This window comes from Daldinia loculata (genome assembly GCF_022478755.1).
Source record: "Daldinia loculata strain CBS 113971 unplaced genomic scaffold F4817scaffold_85, whole genome shotgun sequence".
Taxonomy (NCBI): Eukaryota; Fungi; Ascomycota; class Sordariomycetes; order Xylariales; family Hypoxylaceae; genus Daldinia; species Daldinia loculata.
Window position 1 is genome coordinate 62,319 of NW_026054939.1, and position 24,072 is coordinate 86,390.

The following is a 24,072-nucleotide window of genomic DNA, read 5'->3' on the forward strand; positions in this document are numbered from 1 at the left end:
AATGAAAGGCTAGCGGCATCATGACCTATGCACCTGGGGTTCAGGAGGCATTCGACTTGGAGTAGCTATGCTATGGCTAGCTAAACCTCGACTTACTTGTAGTTCTTGACGAACCTAGTATTTTAATGTTTAAGACATACTCTGCTGGGTTTCGACGTAGTTTAGGGGCTGCTAGGCTAAGAAATCGGATAGCCGGACTATCTCTTCTTCCAATAACGTTCGCCATACTTAGGTCCTTTCTGTCGGGGTATAAGTGGGTTAGGGGTAGCTACAGGGGTCTGTCTAGGTACTATATAAGAGGCGCGCAGCGCCCTCGTAAGAGAATAGAAGGCCAGGCGTTACTAGTTCAATACTATCTATCCTGGCATTCACTCTGTGTATGACAACCATCAAAGGGTATCTCTGACACTTCGGATTAGCCACACGGTTGGATTAATGCGATTGACCCCTTTCTCTAGGTAATAAGCAGAATCGCCCCAGTAATAGTTAAGCTAAACGAACTCGGTATAAGTACATTATTAAGTCTTGCAGATATAAAAATCTGTATACATAGCAAGATGCCTTGGAATAGATTGCATCACGCTTTAGGAGCTAATACGACTATACCGAGACAGTATTAAAGGGGGTGCTAGGGTGGGTAGGAAACTTCATTGTATTCGGACGTCCGCTTGATGCAGCTCGAGGACGCGTGCTCTCCTTGCCGAGAGAGAAGATTACGATATACCCCTCTCAGTTGAGGACATGACGTGAGCCTATATCGATAGACAAGTGTTTCTTGCGCGTCCCGTTAATAAGGAAACAACTCAGTTGCTACCTTATAGGTATTTAACCACTGATTTCTGGTATACCAACTTCTATTATCTTATGAAAAATTGGTTATTTTTGAGTTGAGATCTAAAATAGAAAAGCACTTAGTTTCACAGTTTAATTTATCGCGTATGGGAGTTATACCGTCAAGGGTCATTTCTTTAGCCGGTTGGAGGGAGTAATGGTCTGAACGTTCATGTACAAGTATTAGATCAACTGGTAAATGGGTTCTTAAGTTGCTATTAGTATACGTTTCTTAAGCAGATTGCTATGCATTAAATGTAGCTGCTTACCTGCAGGGACAGAATAAACCACGACGCTTAGGCCTTTACACAATCGAGAAACGAGGTGTTGTTGATATGGCGAGATTGGTCGCAGTGAAGCACCATTAGGAGCTAAATTTGCTTTGATCAACATTTTGTAGTATAAGTATTATTTGATATAAATATATAGCCTAGGTTAAGTATCTTTATATTTGGATGGGTTCAGTGCCTTCGGCTTAACAATCCCATTTTCAATAATAATATCAAAAACATGTCGTTAAGGGGACCAGTTCCGAAGTTCGATTCGGTGACCGTTATTTACTCGGAACAATTCTTTAGGAAATGATTTAAATACTGCAATCAACCCTGATGGCATTGTGCAAAATTGGCCGGATGTTGTTTTGCAAATTTACGAAATATTTTAAAAGAGCAAGGCTGAAAAGGCAGTAGTTATGATAGATTAGGTATTACTTTAAGGTTTTATGCTTGCGCCTTTGTTACCACACGGCCTGCTTGAAAAAGTATCAGTATCAAAGGAGAGGGTTTTTTTTTTTAAAAAAAAAAGTCTTGTGCAACAATCATTCCACGCTTGAACAAAATCATTCCTCATAGCCACCAATTTCCCATACGATTTCTTTTAGCATCATATCGCGTGTCGGAACAATATACGTGCCCTGCTACCGATCGTTACCCAGGTACCCAATTTCACGGCCACATATAAATATCAAGTCCTTATTATTCATACGGTTTCCCGATTGCGAATTGCATCGCTTTGCTGCTGCGTGCAAAGACGCCCTTTCTCTGTAAAGGCGATCTATACATCTTTTCCCGCGTCCCTGATATATTATAGTCCCCAACAGAAGTTAAATCTTTTCGGCCATAAAGAAGATGAAAGCCGTCCAAATGATCTTTTCGAGGATGGTGTTACTGTAGCGAAAAATGGATTTATCTATCCTAACTTGAACGGGAGTGGTAGTTATGCCTTTTTTTTTTTTTTTCTTTCCTACAACATAGAAAACTCGTTGATTAAGCCGAATAGTATCGAACGGTGCGGTCATGTATCCTAATACTTTTATGATGCAAGACTGGCTCAACCAGCACCCTTTCCAATCTGTAATAGCAGACGAAGCAGATGCCATTTGGTCGGCAAAATAAGCTAATCCATCGCATGCAGTACACCAATGCTCTGGAGTCGCCAAATTCAGCCTAAAAAGAACCAGACCGTGGGGATTGGGGCTCTGCAGAATGTCACGCATAATACATCAAGTTAATATCAAAAGATAGACTCAATAGACCCTGTATATGCTTGGGCGTTTAAGATTCGTGTATCTTACTAAACAATGGTTTTCACGACAGTCGAGCATATTTGGAATCTATCCTCCGTTGGGACAAACTACACAATCGGGCAGCCGAGATGCGTTGCCGGCTAGACGAGGTGCCAAGCTCCCCTATATAACCAATGAAGGTTAGCAACTCGGCCATCAGATGTATTTGAGGATCGCATCAACTTGGCATCATAACCATCGTCACGCATAGAACTAGGCTTGAATCCTCGGCGGCGGGATATGTATCGGCGAGCTCTTCCTCGACTCCGCCTTGGCAGGCCAGGTTAGCTGAGCTGGGACCTGGGTATAGGACTTGCGATTGGCGTGGAGACTGGAAGAGGTTAAAGCTGGTGTGTGCGCTAAGCCGCTATTCTGATATGGTATGCACGCCGAGCGGATGAGTCCAATGACTTGAGTCTTGAAAACGGCGGCTTGGCGTCAGCAGGATGGGCTAGATTCGAGATGGCCCGCGGGATGCTCGTTCGAGCTCGCGGCCCATGACCTATGGGAGAGGAAATGAGACTAACGAACCTCCTCCCCGGATTTTGCTATATGCGAGCTGGGGTCGGTCCCCGTCTTTTTACCCCGGAATCTCGATTCTCATATGGAGTTTGAGAGGAAAAGGTGCTAGAAAACTAGCCCGGTCGTATTTGTTTGTCCCCAACTACAGTACTGCCATGGCGGAGCAGAAACATATTACCCGGCGGCGCAGCTGGTTCTTAGCATCATTATAAGGTTAAGACGGTAGAAGAAGCAGCAGAAAACGACTCAAAAGGACAAAGAAGCCTACCAGTTACATAGTAATCTCTTTCATAAAGTTAACGTCGTTTTCATCAGCCTCCTAACTGTCATTTTTACCAACTGAACTTTCTGTAAACATGGGTGGCGCCGGCAATGCTGGATCAGGCAGTGAGGCCGATCCCATCATCACCCGTCTCGCAAGCGAGGATAAGGTCAGATGGTACCGAAAGCCCAATCTACGATATCTCTACTTTCTACTATTTCCAACATGTATGGGAATCGAGTTGACCTCTGGATTTGACTCGCAAATGATCAATGCATTGCAGATTGTGCCGTCGTGGATTACATGTGAGTCTACTATAAGGTCGCCCCCTAATAAGGATTCTCTTGCTAACAAGCACAATGAAGACTTTGGCGATCCTCAGGGAGCTCTTAAGGGAATCATCGCCGCCGCATACTCACTCGGTGCTATTCTTTCACTGCCATTCATCGGTATCGTTAACGACAAATTCGGTCGTCGTTGGTCAATCATTGGTGGGTCTGCCATCATGGTAATTGGTGCTCTGATTCAGGGTTTCTCTGTCAACGGTAAGGGCTCGTTATCAATACAAAAGGTTGATTGATCTAATGAGCTCAATAGCTGGAATGTACGTAGTGGCTCGGCTGATACTCGGATTCGGCATACCGACATGTATTGTTTCTGCTTCATCACTGATTGGAGAGTTGGCGTATCCAAAAGAACGTCCGGTCCTGACTTCGCTTTTTAACGTGGCCTACTTTGTCGGCCAAATCACTGCTGCGGCCATCTGTTTCGGAACTAACAGCATCGAAAGCAATATGGCATGGAAGATCCCCTCTTGGCTTCAGATGTGTCCATCCTTGGTGCAGATCGCTTTCGTCCTGTAAGTCCTGGCACGCATATTTACCCCTTTACCTAGTGAGTATAGATATCTAATGTTATTCAAAGCTTTCTACCCGAATCGCCAAGATGGCTAGTTCAGCAAGACCGTGTAGAAGAAGCCTTTGATGTCTTGGTCACATATCACGGCGAGGGTAACCGAGAGTCTGAATTCGTAAAGGCCGAGTTTGCTCAGATTCAGGCAACAATTAACATAGAACTTGGACACTCTAAACGATCGTGGGCTGACCTGGCTGCTACGGCTGGTATGCGTCGCCGGATGCTGATTAGCGGTGTATGTCGAATTTTCTTTTGTAATCTTCCCTGTTCCTCAAGTCGCCTCTGCCTACATGTCATAACCGAGAGCCTATCCCACCCCAGAGACCGATATGGCATCTCTGTGATACGTGTCTTCTCAAGACGTTTGCTAATTATATTTAAGATGCTCGGTCTATTCACGCAATGGTCCGGTAATACTCTCATCTCGTACTATCTTGGTGATCTCCTCGCTATGATCGGCAAGAGTGACTCCGTCTTTAAACAGCAAATCAATGTAGCTAGCGCATGCTGGCAACTGGTCTGCGGAACGTGTGTTGCGTTCCTCGTCACCAAGTTCAAGAGACGTCAAATGTACCTTGCCTGCACCATCTCGCTGCTGTTCGTTTATATTTCGTGGACGATCAGTATGGAGAGGGCTATCGCAGGGAAGGAATCAGGACACCCCAATAATGCGGCGAATGCGGTCACGATTTTCTGGATATTTGCATACTCTCCCTGTTATAATATTGGATATAATGCTTTGACTTACAGTGAGCATATATTCCCTGGCATCTCACTTTTCAGCGTTTACTAACCTCCACGCAGCTTACCTGGTTGAGCTATGGCCTTTTGCTGAGCGTTCCCGCGGTATCGCATTCTTCCAGCTCTTCGGCCGCTTGGCTAGCTTTTTCACCACTTTCGTCAACCCTATCGGCCTTAAAAACGTTAGCTGGCGGTATCTAATATCTTACTGCTGCTTCTTATCGTTCGAGATAGCGTTTGTTTATTTCATATTCCCTGAAACCTTCGGCAGAACGCTAGAAGAGCTGGCCTTCTGTAAGTTGACATCGTACGAGAACTAAATGTATAAGCTTTAAACTAACCTCTCAACTCTCGTTAGTATTCGAGGATAAGGCTTTAGCTGACGAAGCTGTCCATGCTGTCGAGAAAGTGGTCGCTCACCACGAAGAGCCCACTATCGGTAAGGAGGCGTCGGGCGGAAATGTTGCAACCTCTGTTACGAAAGAAGTATAAGTATTGCTTCTTTAATATGCCACCAAGAATATTTATTATAGCTTTGCATGATATAAAGTACAAGCCATAGGTAGTCATGCTGCAATGAAAATTTGAGCAGATCTTAGTTGCAGATAGTGCTCAAGAAACCTACGCAAGCTTCATATTAAGCGGATACCCCTCACGTCGAATTTAAAGATACCTCGTAATGTTAGACGTCCCTTATCTTTTGGTAGCTGATGTCTTACCCTAATCCTGCCTCACATCCCCGTCTCCGTCCCCTGCATACCCCCACAGCGTCTTCCAATCCGAGACTGATGATAACAAATATCTCCTAGGAGCGGTCTGTTCTGAGTATGGTCTCTCTTCATTGGTTTCTCGCGATAAGCTATGGTAGGAGCTATGCAACTGTAGTATGTTAGAAGAGGTACACGATCCATCGAGGGTAGCACTAATCAAGTTAAATATATTTACCTACGTATACAACTATTCTCCGTAGCTCGGATAACGTTGCAATGTTGATAAGCACCAAATACCTAGGTAGGTATTTAAAATAAACGTGATCGTTTGTTACATGTATGCCCTTTGTTTTCTTACTAGAAACAGCGTACTCTGTTAAATCGTGTACCTATCTGAGAAGGTCATAAATATGTCCTTCATTAAACGTATACAGGCAGCAATCGGTGTTGGTCCTCTTGATGAACCTCCAGCAAATCAACTGACCGCCGCTATTCTTCCGGGTGACCAAGGGCTCAATAGGGAGACTAATACGGAGAAAACGGGGATCGACACCGGGAAGCAGGTAGTTCCCGATGTTTCCGTCGAAACGGGCACAACGACTATCGAGGTGGTTCAGGCGATTTGGGGTAGGAGAGGTCGATTGCTCGTCATAATTGGGTATGTTTAGCCTTGGGGATTTGAGATGCTTTGATGAGGAGGCACTCAGGATAATACAGCTAATACCTCTAGTTTATGTTTAATCATGATTGTATAGTAAGAAACATCGAAAAATTGATACGAATTTAAGATTACTAGTTAACACCTGGTCGATATAGCGAGATCGACAATAGCACCGTCTATATTTACCGCAACTATGCCTCGTCAGAGTTTGGGGAGTTATCCGAACTTGCTACCTTGAGTACAGCTGGGACGATCATATTCGCTGTTGCAAAACCACCTATTGCCAAGTTGTCAAATGTCATCGGCCGCGGTGGGACATACCTCGTCGCCATCGGTTTCTATATCCTGGCCTACATTATCATGGCTTCAGCTAAAACCTTCAATACCTATGCCGCAGGCTCTATCTTCTATTCACTCGGTCAATCCTCTACAAATCTAATGAACGATATCGTGATTGCGGACTTGACGACTGCCCGGTATCGAGCCTTCGGCATTGCCCTTTCATTCTGGCCTTTCCTGGTTACACCTTGGGTTGCCGCTTTTATTATCAATAGTGTAACCGCACCTACAGGCATTGGCTGGCGTTGGGGGATAGGTATGCTTGCTATTATCATGCCGTTCTGTGCAAGCTTTATTGTTACCACGTTGCTGTATTACCAGATCCGAGCACAGAAGGAGGGGCTTGTACTCAGGGAAAAGATTTCCTTATACGAGTTCTGTTCGCAGATCGACCTTGGCGGTGTGATCCTGTTCAGCGGTGGTCTAGCCCTCTTGCTCATTCCGATGACTCTAGCTGCCACAACTCCATCGAGTTGGAAGACTCCGTGGGTTGACACGCTGATTGTACTTGGCGCGGTGTTACTTATTGCGCTCCCTTTTTACGAACGGTATTTCGCCGAGCACCCCGTGGTGCCTCCTCGCTATTTTACCAGTCGTACAATAACCCTGTGCTGTATACTTATCGCGATGGACAACATTGGCTTCTCTGCAACGCGTAAGATATCCTTAGAACATCTCCCTACCGACGCAGCACCATCTCGGGTACGAGAATCGTGATAATCTGTATCCTTAGGTCTTATAATGCTGGAAGCTCATCTAGGAATAAGCTAACGCTAGGCCACAGACACGTACATATACGCCTGGGTTACCGTGGCACGAGGCCTTGATGCCCGTGATGCTACGTTTTTCACCTGTAAGACTGGACTACGTTCTCCCTTCAATATAGAGGCACTTGGATTCCACTTCTGGACGCTAACTGTCGCAAGATACCAACGGAGTAACGCAATGCCTAATTGCAATCGTTGCAGGGCTGGCAATAGCTAAGACCAAACGCTATAAATGGGTTTGCGTACTCGGTGCTACCGTACGTTTAGTAGGTTACGGGCTCATGCTCCGCCTTCGGGGCTCCGAAAATAGTATTGTGGAAATATTTATTGTGCAGCTTGTCCAGGGAATCGGCAGCGGGATGGTCGGCTCAACTTTACTTATCCCAGCCCAGGTTGTTGTATCTCACGCCGAAATGCCGCAAATTACTGCGTTGGTTGTATGCTTTGCCTTCGTCGGGAGTAGCGTAGGTGCCTGCATCGCTGGTGGTATATACACAGGTATGATAGAGATGGAGTTATCGATGGCCCTAGGCGACCTATCGACGGCGGACACCGTATCTGCATTGGCAAATTCGATTACAGCCGTTCTTCCCGAATGGGGTTCACCCGAACGAACTGCTGTTAATATTGCAGTGAGTGGTTTGATGATTAGCCTTACTTATAACATCCTGCTTATTTCGCGACAGTTTACGGAAATAATGAAATACATAACATACGCAGCTGTAGGGCCCTCTGCGATTGCCTTGATCGGATCATTCTTCATGCCCAACTATGAATTACCGTAAGTATCATAACGGTTTAGTCTGTGTATCTGGGAGATACCTAAGTCATGGTTGCTAATAAATTACTAGCGATAAAAACAATCTTGTCGAGTGAAAAACGACAAGGACGAAGCCATAATATTCTAATTCTTTATATAAGCAAACACCGATTCACTCTACATATATTACACGAGAGGCTACCTAGGTATTGGAGCTATCAAGGTAAATATACTAAAGAATAGTTAAAAATAAAGTATAATTGTATTCTCTAGGCTATAAAAGGGGTCGTAATTCATACTTCGTGATAACTATGAGGTTAATCTGGGTTGAAAGCCCCAATTGACTTGGGACAGCTTGTGAGAAGCTAATGATAATTCGTCAGCATGATTAGGATATGTATCTTGAAATGGGTAATAATCAGGCTCGCAAGTAGTTTCGGGTTTCGGAAGCGTGCCGTTCTGGAAGTAGGCATGGATATAACTAGCGGTGCAAGTTGAAGCGGCAGAAAGGCTAGTGTGCTGCGCGGGGGGTTGTGTTAGCTTATGGGGATCTATATGCAAGTCGAAGAATACGATCACTCACGCCGTAGGAGTTCTGGACTAAGACGACAGAGCCTGGGAAACCTTGCGAGTTGTTTCTTGCACTGATGAGCGGAGATATGTTATCGGCCATGTTTGCTACATAGAGGATTGGATGACTTGTGTTGCCTTCGAATGGACCTTCAAACCTCCAATGTGGTCTGATAGTCCTGCCTAGACAAGCCAATCTAAAGAGAGCATTGACATCGCCAGCAGCAGAGCTAATAAGCATAAGCTTTTCGACAAACTCTACAAATTCGGATACTGTGTCAGAAATAGGAGGCGAGTCTGCGCAAAGAATCGCGGGAAACGCGTCATCGTTTCCTTCCTCTAATCTTGGTACGTTAGGTGGTATTGCTTCTATCGAGCATATCGGTGGCGCCGAGTCCTCCGACTTAACTAATTGGTAGAAAGGCTCGCCGTCACCATCTTCCAGGGCCCTCAAGACTTTGGCGAACTTTTTGAACATGAAGATAGGCCGGTAAAGAGAAGCGGAGATCAACCGCTTGAGGTGGGACCAAGTGATTAGCTGCGGCATATCAGGCCCTGATTCAGAAGCTGGCACAATTATGGGATGCTCCCTGATCCGCTTGAGGAGGCTGGCCAGTCTTCGCTCTATGGCTGTCGGGGTTGACGCGTAGAAGTCACAACTAGAGGGGCCAGCTTCGTAGCAGAAGTTGTAGAAAGCTTCCATCACTTTATCAGTATCGTGCAGAAAGTTGATATGCGAGTTTAAATGCCATTCCCGGTAATCTACATTACCTGAAAAACATCCTTGTTAATACTTATTAGCCATGTATTGTCGTGGGGCCAGTCTTACCGTCGCTAACGAGCCTCTCGACCTTATCAGGATACATTGCGGCGAATACCTAGATAAATTATTAGAGGTTAGCATGGTGACGCTGCGAATTGCATGTATAGAGAAGCGGCCCTACTTGAGGACCTCCTCGTCGATACAGGCGCAAGAAAGAATATACTCGGTCTCAGGGGATGCTTACGCCGCCTAGTATCGTCCCATAGCTGAAGCCCCAGTATTTGAGCTTGTCCTGCCCAGTCTGATGGAGAATCTCGAGTAAATCTCTAGCATGCGATGCAGTACTGATGTGCGAAAGAAGACCCGAGCTGTTCATGTTTCTCTCACAAGCCTGGGAAAAGGCGGTTGCTTGCGCAAATGCGTCATATATGACTCCAGGATGGGAATCAACCACGCCAACGTCTTGCAATGCCCAGATGCGACTCTTCTCTTGAGATCCCCAACAGTCAACCCGCGGAAGTGATGCGCCGATGCCCCTTGGATCAAAGGATATGATATCGTAGTTCTTACCAGCAATAGCCTGCAGAAGTGCGCCGCGATCTTTAAGTGCATAAACCCCGGATCCTCCAGGACCTCCCGGATTAAAAAATAAGGGACCCTTATAGTCGTCAAGTTCAACCGCTCTGAGGCGTATGACGGCCAAAACGACCCGTGCCTGCGCATCCTCAGGTGGACTGAGCCAGTCCATCGGCAAATCGAGTCTTGCGCAGTCATAAGTGTCATTGTAGCAACGCTGCCACTGTAAGGTTCTACTGGGTTCGATATCGCTCCATTCCCAATCGGTGTAAGATACTTGTAATGTATCTTGAGACTTTAATTTCGTAAAAAGATAGATTATCGTTGTCATGCGCTCCCCGTCTACCTGGCAGAGCAGGAATATTAGCGAGAAGAGGCCAATGAAGACACCGACGGCCAATTTCCAAGCCTGCGGTCGCGATACTCCTCGTGATACCCCCAGCGATCCGCCTGGTGAGAAGGGGATATGGCCCTGAGCGTGTAACGCGTAATGCTGCGTCATTCTAATAGGCAGCCTTGGATATTCATTGAAGACATCATCAGAACTAGAGAGAGGCAGCCGAGCTATAGGCAACCGAGATATAGACAGATAGGTTAGTGATAAGAGAAATAGGCCAACCCTTGCGATGGAGATGTCTAGGCTAATAAATGCCTAACCTAGCCGCGGTCGCTTCCGAGGGGGGGGAGGGGGGTTCCTTATCTTTGAAAGGGAGACTGAGATCCAGATCCTTTCGATATTAGATCGGCGTTGACTGCTATTAGCTGCATATTTTATTATGCGATTACAAATGGAGGGGCATTGTTACCCCCTTTTCGCTCCCCGTCACCCATTACGGCCCTTGACCAAATAAGTTGTAATAACTCCGGCACGGACATACGAACGCTCTGAATAGGTAAATATACACGCGTAGGTACCTAGATATGATATTTATAAGATAGGCAGGTGCCCAAGTTAATAAATCGATTTACCTATATCAACCATTAACCTTTATTTCGCGACTGTCGTTTCGACTTTTGCCTCCTTAGACCATCCGAGATAATCTCCGACTCGACAACAAAAGCGCCTTTTCCCCTAAGAGGGTCTACCTGGTTCAAGATAAAATCGTCCATGTAATGTTGAGTTCTCTTTTCCACGGGGGCTATCTCGGCCAACCGGCTCTGACTCGACTCGCTTCCTGCTCTGCTAGGACACCTTTTCCATTTATTCTCGCGATGTTCGCTTGCTGTGCGCTGAAGTTCGATGTTATCTGCAACATCGCTGGAGAATCTGTTCGAACGACGGTGAAGTGTAATCGTAACCTCTCTGGTGACAAATATCTCATCAAGTCGAGCCTTTAAAGAAGGCCAGAAAATAGGCACCGAGGCGCAGATACTTGCCACGTTAACCTCCAATGCCCCAAGTACAATGCTAATCGGACCGTACCATGTCGGATCGAAAGTCGGGCTGGTTGTCGCTCTATGCTCAACGAGAGTCGCAAGCCGCCACATTGTAAGCCCATTCACGCTATCGAAGATTAGCATTGATTTACGCATCAGTTAACCATGTTTTCACATACATTGCCCCCATGATTATCAATCCAACCAAGCCAAATTTAGTCCTTCGAGCAGTGCCTGGTCGGAAGTATAATGGCACTGGGATCGCAAACACGATCATATCCAGTATCGTATTAATCGAAGTATGCGTTATATATGTTTTGAAGAGCTCGTTGGCGTTTGTGGAACCGAATCCGTAACATTTCGCTCCAATTCCCATTTTCCAATATCCGCTGACTGGGAAACAGGGTACCCAACCCATAAAGGAGTACACCGCACCCCAGATGCTAACGACGATTAACATTATAATGCATGTTGTACGGAGGCCGCCGCTTTGGTAAACGCGTAGGTATTGGAATAAGAGAGACATCTTGATCAGGGTCGCCGACATGTTATAAGACGCATTCGTTACGTAGAATACCTAGAACACTCGTCAGAGTTAACTTCCATACTACATCCCGTCATTAGCTATACGATCAATATACCTTTAGGTACGATTGCATATCACCGTAGTCAAGGGTTACGAAATGTTGACCCAACCCATATTGGGGAGCTGGAAAAAGGTCAACGCCTTTCGAAACCGCAGTACTCGATGGTCCCTACTAACCAAGACAAAGCGATATCCCGCCGATTAAGCCCGACACCTTTTCGATACAACGTTAGCTATTCTCTTAACCACTAGTAGTACTCCCTTACAAGATATAGCAAGATAAAATAGTCATCCCAGCCTTTAGCTCGCAGCACGAAAAATCGTATATAAAGACGGTAGACTACGCAGATGGAAGAGATGCACTAGTACATAATGTCAGAAGGGTTTTCATATCAGTTTTATCCCACTTACAAACATAGAGGCCGTAACAGTCGGAATAACCCCTGGGCGATTCCATGACGGCACAGGTTCATCGAGGTTGTTGTAGATCCCTACACGATCTAGCAGCGTCTCCCCTTCAGCCATGATTAGTATGTCGCTTTTCTCAAATAAGCGTTTAAACTCTAGACATTCTGTACGCCTAGCCAGTCATTCTAAACGTCTAACACCGTCGTATGCTTTTCGCCCGGATTTGGTTCCCTGTCGATTTACCACAATAAATTAAGGTCTTTGATGGTCGTTCATTTCTATGTGTTGTGGAAACTCAAGATCAGTGTAACATTTGCGCCGTGGTGGGTTACAGCGAATCTTTATGAGATGCAAGCTTTAGCTTTGCCTTTATTACCTTCAGCTTTTTATCAAATACATAGGTAGTGGTTGACAGACCACGGTTAGTGGCCTTAGCACGTCGCCTCATAGCCAGTAGAATAACCTTCAATCAAGGATAATTTCTTTCCTTTTATCATTCGCTTAGTTTATAGGGGTATTAAGGCTGGGGAAATCCACTTAGCCAGGTCACTAAAGTCACTGGTGCGGCAAGGCTAGCAGCTCGCTTGGGCTTCGCAAACTTTAGCACCATGTTAAAGGAAATAAAACACACGAATCGATGACACTAGGTAGGTTACGCTATGCTGAATGGGGGGCAAACCAGCCCTTTTGGGGTAGAGAATTCGAAATCAGCTTATTCTAACAGCGCTAGTAAATTATATCGTACGAGCTGAAACGAATGTAATTGCGGTTAAACGTTAATAATAAAGATATATAGTTTCCCCCCCGGGGTAGGATATATACGATGGGATCCTATGTCTCTTAATATGAACCAATAATATGTTTAATAATATTGAAATAGTACCAATAACGGTAGTTATTACGGCGGTGATACGTGTCTTAAGTTTAAACACATGCAGGAGACGTATTGATCTTAAGATTTGACGTTTCCATTACTTTTTTTGCAGCCCATTCAATTGTTACCGGGTTCAACCAGATTTTGGGACTAAATCGTCATTCTCAGCTTAGGCGCGGCTATTTTATATAATATATGCTTGACGCCTTTTGCAAATTAACTAATGGTATTCTACGATTACAATCCTCTTTAACCAAGTGCAAGTTTCTCTTTAGACTTTATTAGTAAATTGAGGACACAACCAATCGGCTTCAACACACTCTTACCTGGTAGATAGACATTAGGCAATCGGCAACATATCAATACCATTCTATAAAGGCAATGATATAAAATTATCTATCTCTATCTGCACGAACTGTTGGTAGTTGACCATTGGCAGTTGTTTATAGGTACTCTAGCGGTAAGCTATTATTATACCTAAAAACATTCCCTGGGTCCCATTCTTTCTTTAGGGATACAAGGCGAGGAAGCTTTTCTTTGCTGTAGATCTGTTCAACTGTTTCATCTCCATGAGCATAGCTCACGTACACAGAAAGGTCATCGAACCCCAACGTTTTGGTAAAATCTCGCCGAAGTTCGCGAGCAAGAATATTTGCGGCTTCTTCCACAGAACTACCTAGATCTGACCAGCTCATTTGAAACATGCTATATAATTAAGGTGTTAGATCAGAAAATAGATGTCTCAAAGTTTACCTTGGGTAGATAATGATATGAGCAAGGCACACGTATAAGTTTCCTCTTGCATTCCTCCAAGGATAAGCCGTTGAATCAGCCGACACAGAGCTGACAGCGTGAGTAGAAAAGGTTTCTAGTACACCAACACTGGATCGTCCATCGGGATATGCCCTATAAAAGGCGTCGAATTTGTCGCAGGTCGAGTTCAGCGTGCTTAATTCAAACTTACGAACATTGGCCGAATATATGTCGTGAATCCCTCCTGGTGTACTGACAGCAGGAATCCAGCCAAAGAGTATAGTGGGAAACAACTCGATATATGGCACGACGCTTACGCGGACGATGGAGGGGATCTAAGTCGAAAAATGGTGCAAGAATCTAGCCCAAAATAAATCTGGGTTTGAACTGATCGACGCTTCAACGAGATTCCCGTTTGCCGTAATGAGTCTCACGGATAGGAGAGAATCGATTATCAGACCGAAGAGGCCTTGGAAGACTCCTACGCCACCGCCGAGCGTTGCACCGATTAGGCCGACATGAGGACACGAACCAACGGCTACGATTTGTTAATATGCTATTATCAACTGGTGAAGTCCCCAAAACTTACCGAGCTCATATCCGGCTTCATAAACGGGGCGCATAGCATCGCCAATTCGAACCCCAGCGCCGACTGTTACGGTACCAGCAGCTTTATCAACCTCGATCGCCTTCAATTGGCTAAGATCAATAGCCAGTCCGCCTTGCAGTTTTCCTGGTGTAGTACCATAACCATGACGACCCCCCCGTAGCCAGAAAAGGGATGTTTGCAGCTCTTGCAACCTTGACCTAAAGTGAATCAGCCACCGTGAAACTTTAGTGAATTATTAGACATACTTACAATGTCCGCTATCGCTTCCTCATTCAATGGAGTAATGGCCGCTGCGAACTTTGGGGCTTTATATATAGACCACCGCAGCATTGCGACTACAAATGCTTCTGATCCCGAGTCCCATTAGGCCACTGTATATCTCTTCGTAAGGATAGCCACTCCATTGTATAAATAACCCTAGGTATATAGTAGTTTAGATATTGAAAACAGTGGTTACAGCGATATGGGCTGGTATGTTCAAATCGCCCGTTTTACGTGTTACTCTACTCGCCATGGGCGTGCAATCCTCCCAGCAGATCACAGGTACTAACTCGATATTATATCTGTACGTTCGTTCCATATATTGTATGCTAATGATATGCTCAACGATCCCTAGCCATCCCTTTTTGAGCGTGGAGGAATCACAGACCCGAAGACAGCCAACTTAGCTACAGGAGGGGTTGGCATGGTCTTGTTTGTCTTTTCTTGGATCCTGATCTTTTTATTCGACCGTCTTGGACGCAAGACATGGCTACAGATAGGCCTGGTTGGAATGTGTTGTGCGATGGTAGGCATCGCCGTCTTGCAGTGGCACGCCGAGAGAAATCTCGACTCTAATGGAAACTACGCTATTGTTGCTTTTCCGTATTTGTTATATGTGTTCTTCAACATCAGCTGGGGTGTGGGAAGTTGGACATACGCTACAGAGATCTTCCCCGTCGTGTATCGGGCAAAAGGAAACGCTATTTCAACCGCGAGCCTTTGGCTGAGCTGCTATGTGGTAGCGCAGGCAAGTCCCCCAATAGCCGCATCCATCGGCTGGGGTCTTTATATCATTTATTCCTGCATCTGTGTAGTTGCATTTATATTCGTACGATACGCGATTGGTAAGCATAAACACCGTTTCTTCTATCACTAGGTGTAACAGTCGCAGTGGAAACGAAAGGGAAGACGCTTGAAGAGATGCCTGCTCTTTTCGGCATCGAAAGTAAGCTAGCAAGTAGGAGTAGAATGGAAGTCGACGGCAAAATCGGCGTTGCTCATCTTGAGGACTCTCCGAGATGAGACTTGTCTAACTACCTGGACTCCCTTACTAGTTACTTAAATCATCAAAGCTCGTACATCTTGACCAAGATAATGATACCCGTCATCGAGTAACTCCCCAGCCATATCAAGAATTCTCCACAGTTTCTTGCTGGTGTTTAACATTCAATCGTTTTACTCCGTTCAGATCGCCTTTGGGACACCGCTGTTAGTTGTAAGCGTATTTGTCCCACCGGGAGTAGCCGAATGATGGGCAGTTCCGTGGGCGGCTCCATCTGTCCTCGGAACACCTTTATGCTCCCATTCACGTTGAGCAAACATATTGTCGACATTTTTAACGTCTTGCTTCCCTTTCTCTGCAATCGCTCGATTCTTCGTTTGCGCTGTTTGGGTTTGCGGATGGTTTTGGTTATTGTCAAATGCTTGATCCGTAACCTCCATTGCCTCGCCTCGAATGGCGTCCCCAGCTCCGCGAATACCTTTGAGGCCAGTTTTGACGTCATCTATTAACTTTGACATGGTTGCGGCTTAGTTCGAGATAGGAAGTTTAGACGCGCTCGTACGATATGAGATGTCTGAATTCAATGATATTATCTAATAACGGGCGGGATCTGCTGCCTGATCCTAGAATAAACAAAGAAATATCGAAAAGTTTTCAAGATACCTGGGCAGGTTAAATAAATACCAACGCAAGCCTCTTATTGTGACACAACTATCAAAAGACACATCCATTTGTTCGAAGCATGGCAAATGACGTATATACATCACACTTCCATCCAATTAGATGCCAGATGACGCTCCACAATAGGCAATTCTTTAGCTACCTGGCTGTGTACATAGTAGCTATGGGATGTGATCTGATGTCATAAGTTATTTGTCAATGGATATGTACCTCCTAAAGAAACATCTTGCCAATGGCAAGATAGGTAGCATTGCTTAGAAAGCGACGCGCCACAGGTCTATCTTCGTTAAGGTACCATAGCGGGAAAATATGGTAGGGTTTAACCGTTGTAATATTAAAATGCTTGAAGTTTATAATGTTTCCTGATCATTACATAATGCTTGATTTTTGCGTAATGGTTGCGAAAAGTGCAACGTTAACAGTATTAAATTATGTTTTTTATATATAAGGTTTAAATTTTACATAATTAATAAAGTAAAATGGTATAATGGTAAATATTGCGCTTCGGAAATCATTTAAAAAAAAGTGGGGTAATTTTTTGATTTTTTTGATTTTTTTTTAATTTTTTAAAATATTAATTATTGTTATTATTGTTAGCATTGTACTTTCCTCAAGCATTGCGCAAAAATCAAGCATTATGCAATATTGACTTTTGATCAGGGAACATTATAAAATCCAACCATTTTGTATGCAACAATACGTATTTATAAACAGGTAATCCCGGTACGGTACCTATTAGTGCTGGCTTTCGCCTCCTCGCACTTAAAAAGTGCTGCGCATTAATTAAGAAAACGGGCAAGACTATAAGTACCCGATCCGAGGTACACCCGAACGGGTAGGCTTTTTACCTATTTCGAAGTATTTTTAAATACCGTTAAATTTTGTACATTTGCCAGTAGGTGATGCCCGAGTTTACGAGGGATATTGTCAGACGATCTTTTTGCCTGGCTTTTTTTCGAAATAGAAAGTTCGTCCGTGCGCAGCGTTTGAGCATTTTTATTGGGTGCATCCTCGAATTCTCACGTGCTTTTCCAGATCCCCACTTCCATCTTTTTCTCGAAATACGTATCTTTTTTTTGCCCGATTAATTACGTAACCACGTATTATATACCTAAGTAACCCAAGTTTTACAAAAGCCTGGGTTCGAATCCCACATGCTCCTTTTTTTTTTTTTTGTATTTTTCATTTTTTAAAAGAATTTTAGCAAAGCTTAATGTTCGAGGTTTTTCGCCGCTGCTGCCGGGGAAGGGCGCTCGGCACGCTTCGCGCGCCGAGCGCCCTTCCCCGGCAGCAGCGGCACGTGATTGACCTACGACTTTCGTAAACTCGGGCTATTGTGGTGCCCCGCAGGGGTGCCCTCATGTTTTGAAGACTCGAATAACTTCCTTATTGGCTCGGAGACTATTTTTAGTCTTCCCGTTTCCTTCATAATTAGGTACCTTAGGTAGGGACTGTTGTAGGTGTAAAATGATGTTGATTCATTTATTAAGTTCATAATAACTGGGCTTTGCCCAGTATAACTCAGTAATTACGTAATACCCACCACAGAGGTACCTATCTTCTTATTTTCAGAAGCTACCTGTATAAGTCATATCATACTGCGTGGCCAAGTCTGACGAGAACAAAGTAGAACCGATAGCAGTATTAATAACAGGTACCTAGTATAAAGTATGCAAATACTTTGAGAAGTTTAAAGGCTTCAGACGAACTAAATTATTTGATCCCATTTATTTCTCCATATCATTCCACCTCTTCCCTTCCCTTTTTTTCTTTTCCATATAAGCAGCCCGCCAATTCAACAATCGTGTCGGAATAAAATTGATCGAGAATGTGTAACTTTGTGCCTTATGCCAAAGATGATCACGACTTTCACGGTAAACTTCGACTTGATTAATAGCTCGGGCTTTTAAAATCTGCTTGTTGCAATTTCATAGGTGGGAGTGTACCGCGATTGTATATAAATATTCCGTACATTCGAATCATCAGCTCAACATTTGCGTAGCTAGGCTGGGAACGTCCATGTAAGGATATTGTCTCCACGTGTGCTAGTTCATATTTTATTATGGGACATTTCTATCAAGCAGTCTACCTAGTTCGAAATGGGCGATAACGCATAATGATAATAAAATGCTAGGCTAGGTTTCGCGACGTGGAAAAGGGACTAACCTAAGGAGGTTGTGGGTTCAGTCGCCGGCATATGATGTCGATCATCTCCAGCAGACGGTTCCACATCTCGAGATGGCCCTTGAAATGCCCCAGAGCTGAGCCAATCGGCTGACTTGGTACTGAGCTGTTCAACAACGGGGTATCGCCAAGAACACTTCCGAATCCTCGTATTCTCTGCCTTCGTATTGACCATATTGCAAATAGGCTACTACACATGCAGATGATGTCAGGTCGGGTTTCTCCTTTACAGAGCCCCAAAGACTTACAGTCTTGACAGAGAATGCTATAAAAGGCTCCGAGTATCTCTTTCATTTCGATACTACTTTTGGACACATCTAACTATTTCACCAAACCTTTATATCACTCTTTACATCACTCTACTTAATACATAACCGCCCATAATGTTCTTCAAGAACCTCGCCCTCGCAGTCCCCTTCTTCGCCGGGGCTTCAACTGCTATGCCGCAAACAGCCCCGGGAGCACCACTTTCACCTGGCGCCACGTTCTCGTTAATGGCTCTCCGGTCTGCTAGTGAGGTCCATTTTGCCGGTTTCGAAGCGGCCAAGGGGAGTCTCTTGTTGAAGCTTCCCAGCCAGAACGCTTCTTGCGATGCTGGCCCTGCCGACCACGCCACGTTCTTCCTTAAAGATGGCGGTCTCTACCTCTACGCTGCCTCCGCAACGCCGCAGCAGCTTTACGCCGATCGTTCTGGAATGGGTATGTTGAATGGCATCTTGCTCTTCTCAATTTCAGGGTTTTTACTGAAATATATACTAACCTTTTAACTTATAGGCCAGGGCAAGCTCGGATATACAACTGGCGCTCAGCCGGCCCCTAGAAACGGCGAGAGGACTTCCTTCGCGCTCGATGAAGCAAACGACTTGACGCTTAACGGAGCAGGATTCATCGCTTGCCCCAATAGCATCGATGGTGCTTGGAGTGTGTGGGTTTCTGCGGGCGTCGACCAGCCTGCTGGAAACGAGGGGTGCCTCGGAATCTCGGCACGTGCCGTAGAGGTTTCTAACCCTAACGGTTGCCTATATACAGAGTAATTAGTTGGGCCGGCGGAATCTATCAGACTGTATTTATGTAAATCGAATCTAACTACCTAGGTTAGATACATACTTAATTATCTAAGCACCTAATTATTCTTAAATCTGTCAGCAAGTTCAAGGCATCTCGATATATGATTTGTAGTTGAATCGCATTTATATGATCACAACGCATGCATACTAGTCGTATTTTAGAATGAGCACCTACCTACTAGTCTAAACAAACATATGGCAACTTCTGGGGGCTATTTGTGCCCTATCTATCCATGTTTTTTCTGGACTAGGGATCTCGTTTAATCAAGGCAAGAATCCCCAGTGCGTTCTACGATATAATCAGGGGACAATGAGCCATTCCTCGGGCAACCACTGCGCCAATTCGACAAGTGCGAGTATCAACACTGGAAAGGATGCGTTTGGCATAGGTAAAGAGGTGGTCTCCTGTATTGTTAAGTAACAGTGGTTATGGGTCAAGAGACTTGGGGCAAGGTAGGCTCAAGCAAGTTGATGGCCATCCCATGGAAAGGATAGGGATAGAGACACTTCACAAATGCGGTAGCTCCGTTGGAATATAGGAAAACTAAGCAGTACGATTCACTATGAGCTTTCTGCGATTTTCAATATCGGCTATCTCGAAGTAATAAGGAATATCAAGGCAGAGTAAGGCCGGTGTCCGACTGTCATCAATCGACTGACATCGCGAAGCGATGCTCCCTAAGTGATTCGCGAGTTTATCAATGATTCATTGGACATTAGTCTACGATTCCCTCGCCAGTTTCCTCATCCATGTCATCCTCCTGTGTGATATCCTTCTTTCCAGACTCAGAGTCATCATCATCATCATTGACGGTCTCCTTGGAGAGAGCTAGCTTCTTGCCACGAGCGCGCTTTCTCGGAGTCGAAGTGATGGGATCGTTACCATCCTCCTCATCGTTGCGAGCAACCTTGCGCTTGCGTGAGGCGGGAGTAACCTTGGCCTTGGGGGTACGCTTGGCAGGCGTGGCTGGACCCTCGTCACCATTCTCAATTTTCTTCTTCACCGCTGTGACAATAAGTTAGAATTAGGCATGAAATCCCCTTTGAAAACTCGGTAGTTGACGGCACGATGGCCGTATATCTACATTTCACCCAACGGACTAGCAAAATAAGAAAAACTCACCGTAGAGGACATTCTGCACGCTTTTGGTGTTGGTGTAGTTTGTAAGCTTGGCGAGCTTGTCATAGTCAACCTGTAAAGTATATGTTAGTATGTCACTTTACACGCGATACCTATGCGGTGGCCTAGAGATAGTAGATCTGGAAACCGCTTACCTCGGGGGGAGTCTTAAAGCACTTCCAAGCCATGGCAAGCACTAGAGCCTCCTTCTCAGTGATTTCGTTTTTCTTGTCGGTGGATGCCATGATGACAATAGTGCCGAATTCGGGTTCAAGCAGGTTGTCAAATGATATTATGATTTGGTGGTTTGGTGGTTTGGTGGTTTGGAGGTTGAGAATAGAAGAAAAGACGGTAGGATGGGTGATGTTTGTGGTGGTGGTGTGAAGCGTACGAAAAAGTTGTAAAGAGAAGGAAGGTAGGCAACGATGAGGGTGGTGAGGAAGCTTTGACGGAGGGGTTCAAGGAAGTTGTAGATGCGCTTGGTTGATTGTGACAAGTTTGCTTTTTCTAATTGTATTTTTCATAAGTCCTACGGAATGACTTGTAACTTGTCGATGCGTCCGCGACAGGATTATCAAGCTTGCCTTGCTGCCGGTATTATTATGTTATGCAAATAAATAGGTAAGTAACCAGGTTAGGTACGCAGCCTTACCCCTCGTGTTCCATCAGCTACGAAGATATATGCTGACATGAATATAAACCCTTGAACTGAAGAACAACGGTAGTTTCTTCTATATTCTTCTATAAATATTGGCAGGGATTGCCGCTAAATATTCAAATTTATTTTTATCATCTCCCGCTCAACGTTCGCATCCTTTTTCTTGAATTCTAACCTTCGGTTCGGCCAATATGAGCCGCGGGTATTCCGAATTTTGCTTAATGCCAAACATTCCAATGCGAGGCAAACTGCACTGACTAGGACATCACGCGTATCCCCTATTAATGTTCGTTTGAGTAGTATTAACAGATAATTGGAAAGATGGAGACATCTAACCGGGTATTATGCTCCCCATTATTCTTTCTATAACGCTTAAATAATTCTTATAACATGAGATGACTACTGTAACCCGATCATGTCTGGAGGCTAGGGCGGTTCATCGTTGTGCCTGTCCGAGCACTTGCATTCTTGTTCGTATCCGTTGTTCCTCTTCGTCTAAGTCCGCCAATTCCATTAGTCGAGTTCTTCTGGCATCCAATTTCGCTTGTTCAGCCATTAGATGTGCCATTTCCTGTTGCACTTGCGGCTTGTCGGTACTTCCTATAGATTGCGCAAGTCTCTCATTCCCAGGCATCTCGGCTACTGCTAGCTCACCGGCAGCTTCGTAGTGGCTGGTAGGAGGATTGCTATTGGAACCCGAGTGCACCGGCATTGGTTGGCCGTTAGAAAACGTAGGATTTCGAAGTTGAGTTGGCTGTGACCCTGGGACGGATGGTAATTCCTGGCTGTTAGGTGCGTTTGGTCCGTTGATAGCAGTGCCCCCCAACTCAGTAGGTTGGGGAACCGCGGAATAATAAGTTGCGGCACCAGTTTTAGGGTCGACATAAGTTGAATATCCGGGATAGGTAGTCTGGGAATATCTTTGGATCGGTTGTCCAGCAGGTACCGAACCAGGCATATAAGGGTACTGATGAAATGGATATTGGCCCGGAGGAGGCTGCCGCATGAGTGGAGGCTGACCGGCGGCCTGTCCGTTCGAACGCTTCTTCCGGTACCTGAGTATAAAGAAGATCGCTAATCCAAGACCTAAGAGACAAAACAGGCCCACGCCGACACCGATCCCAACTTGAGCGCCAACAGACAAGCCGACACCGTTGCTATCCGGATTTGCAGATAGCCCTGTCACTGTTGTGCTAGATGATGACTGGGTCCCTGATACGTCGGTCTCGCCACCCAAAGTTCCTGCCGCCAAAGTCAAGCCAGGCGTCAAGGGATGCGTTTCTAAGATAGAAAGGTCACTCGACGCCCAACGTATCTGTATCATTACTTGTGCATCTATAAGGGCGCATCAGTGATTACTCTATCCCATGGGAAATATAGGGATGTAGGGATGTAGGGACTGAGAAACTCTTGACGGGTCAAGGGGGACCTTCAATATAACATACACGATAAGTCGGTGTTAGTTGCGTAGTAGTTCCATTCATCGGGAGTACATGAATAATCACTATTAAGAGTTAAGCCTTGTTATGACAAGCTAACCTAGCCGATGGTGAGCCTACCTCATAACGCAAAGAACAGCTGTTTCAGTGGGTTCGACAGATGGGCCTTGAAAATTACCGTATCGCGAACAGCCAACGGTGAACCCACTGGGACATATGGCGGGAGAATAGTAGTACGTCTCGAAGTAACTAGCGTAGCCAGGAGGAGCGCATTCGGGATTAGAAGTCCAAAACATATCGATGTCCGTCGTAGGACGGGTAGAAACCGGAAAGCAGCCATCGGAAGGCGTCCATACCGTAGTCAGCGCGGCTACGGGTGGTGTGCCGTCATGATTAAGAGAAGTCGCCCGCGGTGCTAGAGCGGTTGGCGTGATCGTTGTTGTGAGCGGTGCGAATCCCATTGTAATAATTATGGGGATAGATCGGAACGAATGACAGCCCACAATGCGACGATGCGAAGCGTGATGAATGAATGATCTTCGTCACGTAGAGACCAGGAAATGGTTTCAACCAATTGTTAAGAATCAGAGGAGCGAGGAGAAGAGAGAAGACTCGCGCAATCCTTAGGAGACATTTTCCCAAATTCTTCTCTCTGACCGTCTCTATCGTCCCATGGCGTCTCGACCATTTAGTCAATTCTCGTCAGAGCACACAGGGCTTAAAGCCTTCTTGGCACTGTTAGCGACAACAGAGTCGAGACCAATGGCGGTGATGCTAGGAGACAAGGGCTGGGAAGTAAAGTCAATAAAGTTGGAGCTGGTTGCTTAATTCAGTCGCCAAGTGACCTTTTTCCCTTGCATAGGCACCTAGGGTAGCTTGCTTTAGTAGCATTACGAGCGATTTTTGTACAGCTCATCTCATGTTACCAGGGTCCAAGATATCTTGATGCGGGTTCTTGGCATGTAAGTTCGTGCATGTTAACACATATACGGCAGTCTATTATTGCGGGATAGGTCATGCAAAGAAAGTTGGACTCATGTCGAGACTATGCCGTAAGAAATAATCTATAT

The 24,072-nt window shown here is 45.2% G+C and overlaps 7 protein-coding genes across 7 annotated transcripts; 3 read left to right on the plus strand and 4 right to left on the minus strand.

The window, feature by feature from the left end:
- The first annotated feature begins 2,864 nt into the window (after positions 1 to 2,864).
- F4817DRAFT_292351 (general substrate transporter) lies at positions 2,865 to 5,509 on the plus strand. The gene is made up of 7 exons (XM_049299695.1): positions 2,865 to 3,484; positions 3,545 to 3,724; positions 3,777 to 4,038; positions 4,104 to 4,329; positions 4,477 to 4,843; positions 4,899 to 5,129; positions 5,194 to 5,509. The coding sequence occupies exons 1-7, from the start codon at positions 3,274 to 3,276 to the stop codon at positions 5,325 to 5,327; spliced, it is 1,611 nt and encodes a 536-aa protein (XP_049154293.1). The 5' UTR covers positions 2,865 to 3,273; the 3' UTR covers positions 5,328 to 5,509.
- Positions 5,510 to 5,839: 330 nt separating this feature from the next.
- Positions 5,840 to 8,308, plus strand: F4817DRAFT_292383 (MFS general substrate transporter). The gene is made up of 7 exons (XM_049299696.1): positions 5,840 to 6,203; positions 6,276 to 6,299; positions 6,362 to 7,200; positions 7,330 to 7,398; positions 7,472 to 7,944; positions 7,999 to 8,093; positions 8,164 to 8,308. The coding sequence occupies exons 1-7, from the start codon at positions 5,956 to 5,958 to the stop codon at positions 8,186 to 8,188; spliced, it is 1,773 nt and encodes a 590-aa protein (XP_049154294.1). The 5' UTR covers positions 5,840 to 5,955; the 3' UTR covers positions 8,189 to 8,308.
- Positions 8,309 to 8,381: 73 nt separating this feature from the next.
- On the minus strand, positions 8,382 to 10,483 carry F4817DRAFT_362159 (alpha/beta-hydrolase; the record flags this gene model as incomplete). Its single annotated transcript, XM_049306491.1, has 4 exons — positions 8,382 to 8,591; positions 8,656 to 9,413; positions 9,472 to 9,520; positions 9,650 to 10,483. The coding sequence occupies 4 exons, from the start codon at positions 10,481 to 10,483 to the stop codon at positions 8,382 to 8,384; spliced, it is 1,851 nt and encodes a 616-aa protein (XP_049154295.1).
- A 363-nt stretch (positions 10,484 to 10,846) lies between these two features.
- On the minus strand, positions 10,847 to 12,630 carry F4817DRAFT_352516 (uncharacterized protein). Its single transcript, XM_049305244.1, has 7 exons — positions 12,356 to 12,630; positions 12,211 to 12,306; positions 12,122 to 12,158; positions 12,000 to 12,067; positions 11,538 to 11,935; positions 10,927 to 11,485; positions 10,847 to 10,876 (listed from the first exon to the last, which is right to left on the minus strand). The coding sequence occupies exons 1-6, from the start codon at positions 12,467 to 12,469 to the stop codon at positions 10,963 to 10,965; spliced, it is 1,236 nt and encodes a 411-aa protein (XP_049154296.1). The 5' UTR covers positions 12,470 to 12,630; the 3' UTR covers positions 10,847 to 10,876; positions 10,927 to 10,962.
- A 5,951-nt stretch (positions 12,631 to 18,581) lies between these two features.
- F4817DRAFT_352522 (cell wall protein PhiA) lies at positions 18,582 to 19,914 on the plus strand. The gene is made up of 2 exons (XM_049305245.1): positions 18,582 to 19,417; positions 19,493 to 19,914. The coding sequence occupies exons 1-2, from the start codon at positions 19,102 to 19,104 to the stop codon at positions 19,750 to 19,752; spliced, it is 576 nt and encodes a 191-aa protein (XP_049154297.1). The 5' UTR covers positions 18,582 to 19,101; the 3' UTR covers positions 19,753 to 19,914.
- Positions 19,915 to 20,457: 543 nt separating this feature from the next.
- F4817DRAFT_292457 (uncharacterized protein) lies at positions 20,458 to 21,574 on the minus strand. The gene is made up of 3 exons (XM_049299698.1): positions 21,061 to 21,574; positions 20,909 to 20,978; positions 20,458 to 20,791 (listed from the first exon to the last, which is right to left on the minus strand). Exons 1-3 carry the CDS (start codon positions 21,148 to 21,150, stop codon positions 20,502 to 20,504), a joined length of 450 nt encoding a protein of 149 aa, XP_049154298.1. The 5' UTR covers positions 21,151 to 21,574; the 3' UTR covers positions 20,458 to 20,501.
- On the minus strand, positions 21,575 to 23,740 carry F4817DRAFT_292464 (uncharacterized protein). Its single transcript, XM_049299699.1, has 3 exons — positions 23,123 to 23,740; positions 23,009 to 23,067; positions 21,575 to 22,898 (listed from the first exon to the last, which is right to left on the minus strand). The coding sequence occupies exons 1-3, from the start codon at positions 23,461 to 23,463 to the stop codon at positions 22,000 to 22,002; spliced, it is 1,299 nt and encodes a 432-aa protein (XP_049154299.1). The 5' UTR covers positions 23,464 to 23,740; the 3' UTR covers positions 21,575 to 21,999.
- Between the last annotated feature and the right edge of the window lie 332 nt (positions 23,741 to 24,072).

Excerpts from the sequence above, each read along its gene's own strand:
- F4817DRAFT_352516 (XM_049305244.1), bottom strand. The coding sequence starts at position 12,469 with ATGGCTGAAGGGGAGACGCTGCTAGATCGTGTAGGGATCTACAACAAC. Across the intron at positions 12,068-12,121 it reads CGGGATATCGCTTTGTCTTG|CTCCCCAATATGGGTTGGGT; the intron begins GTTAGTAGGGAC and ends ACCTTTTTCCAG. Across the intron at positions 11,936-11,999 it reads ATATGCAATCGTACCTAAAG|GTATTCTACGTAACGAATGC; the intron begins GTATATTGATCG and ends CGAGTGTTCTAG.
- F4817DRAFT_292464 (XM_049299699.1), bottom strand. The coding sequence starts at position 23,463 with ATGGGATTCGCACCGCTCACAACAACGATCACGCCAACCGCTCTAGCA. Across the intron at positions 23,068-23,122 it reads GCTGTTCTTTGCGTTATGAG|TGATTATTCATGTACTCCCG; the intron begins GTAGGCTCACCA and ends AACTCTTAATAG. Across the intron at positions 22,899-23,008 it reads AACTAACACCGACTTATCGT|ATGCACAAGTAATGATACAG; the intron begins GTATGTTATATT and ends GCGCCCTTATAG.
- F4817DRAFT_292457 (XM_049299698.1), bottom strand. The coding sequence starts at position 21,150 with ATGGCATCCACCGACAAGAAAAACGAAATCACTGAGAAGGAGGCTCTA. Across the intron at positions 20,979-21,060 it reads GCTTTAAGACTCCCCCCGAG|GTTGACTATGACAAGCTCGC; the intron begins GTAAGCGGTTTC and ends TATACTTTACAG. Across the intron at positions 20,792-20,908 it reads CGTGCAGAATGTCCTCTACG|CGGTGAAGAAGAAAATTGAG; the intron begins GTGAGTTTTTCT and ends TTATTGTCACAG.
- F4817DRAFT_292351 (XM_049299695.1), top strand. The coding sequence starts at position 3,274 with ATGGGTGGCGCCGGCAATGCTGGATCAGGCAGTGAGGCCGATCCCATC. Across the intron at positions 3,485-3,544 it reads TGTGCCGTCGTGGATTACAT|ACTTTGGCGATCCTCAGGGA; the intron begins GTGAGTCTACTA and ends AGCACAATGAAG. Across the intron at positions 5,130-5,193 it reads GCTAGAAGAGCTGGCCTTCT|TATTCGAGGATAAGGCTTTA; the intron begins GTAAGTTGACAT and ends AACTCTCGTTAG.
- F4817DRAFT_352522 (XM_049305245.1), top strand. The coding sequence starts at position 19,102 with ATGTTCTTCAAGAACCTCGCCCTCGCAGTCCCCTTCTTCGCCGGGGCT. Across the intron at positions 19,418-19,492 it reads CGCCGATCGTTCTGGAATGG|GCCAGGGCAAGCTCGGATAT; the intron begins GTATGTTGAATG and ends TTTAACTTATAG.
- F4817DRAFT_292383 (XM_049299696.1), top strand. The coding sequence starts at position 5,956 with ATGTCCTTCATTAAACGTATACAGGCAGCAATCGGTGTTGGTCCTCTT. Across the intron at positions 6,300-6,361 it reads TGTTTAATCATGATTGTATA|CGAGATCGACAATAGCACCG; the intron begins GTAAGAAACATC and ends TGGTCGATATAG. Across the intron at positions 7,399-7,471 it reads TGATGCTACGTTTTTCACCT|ATACCAACGGAGTAACGCAA; the intron begins GTAAGACTGGAC and ends AACTGTCGCAAG.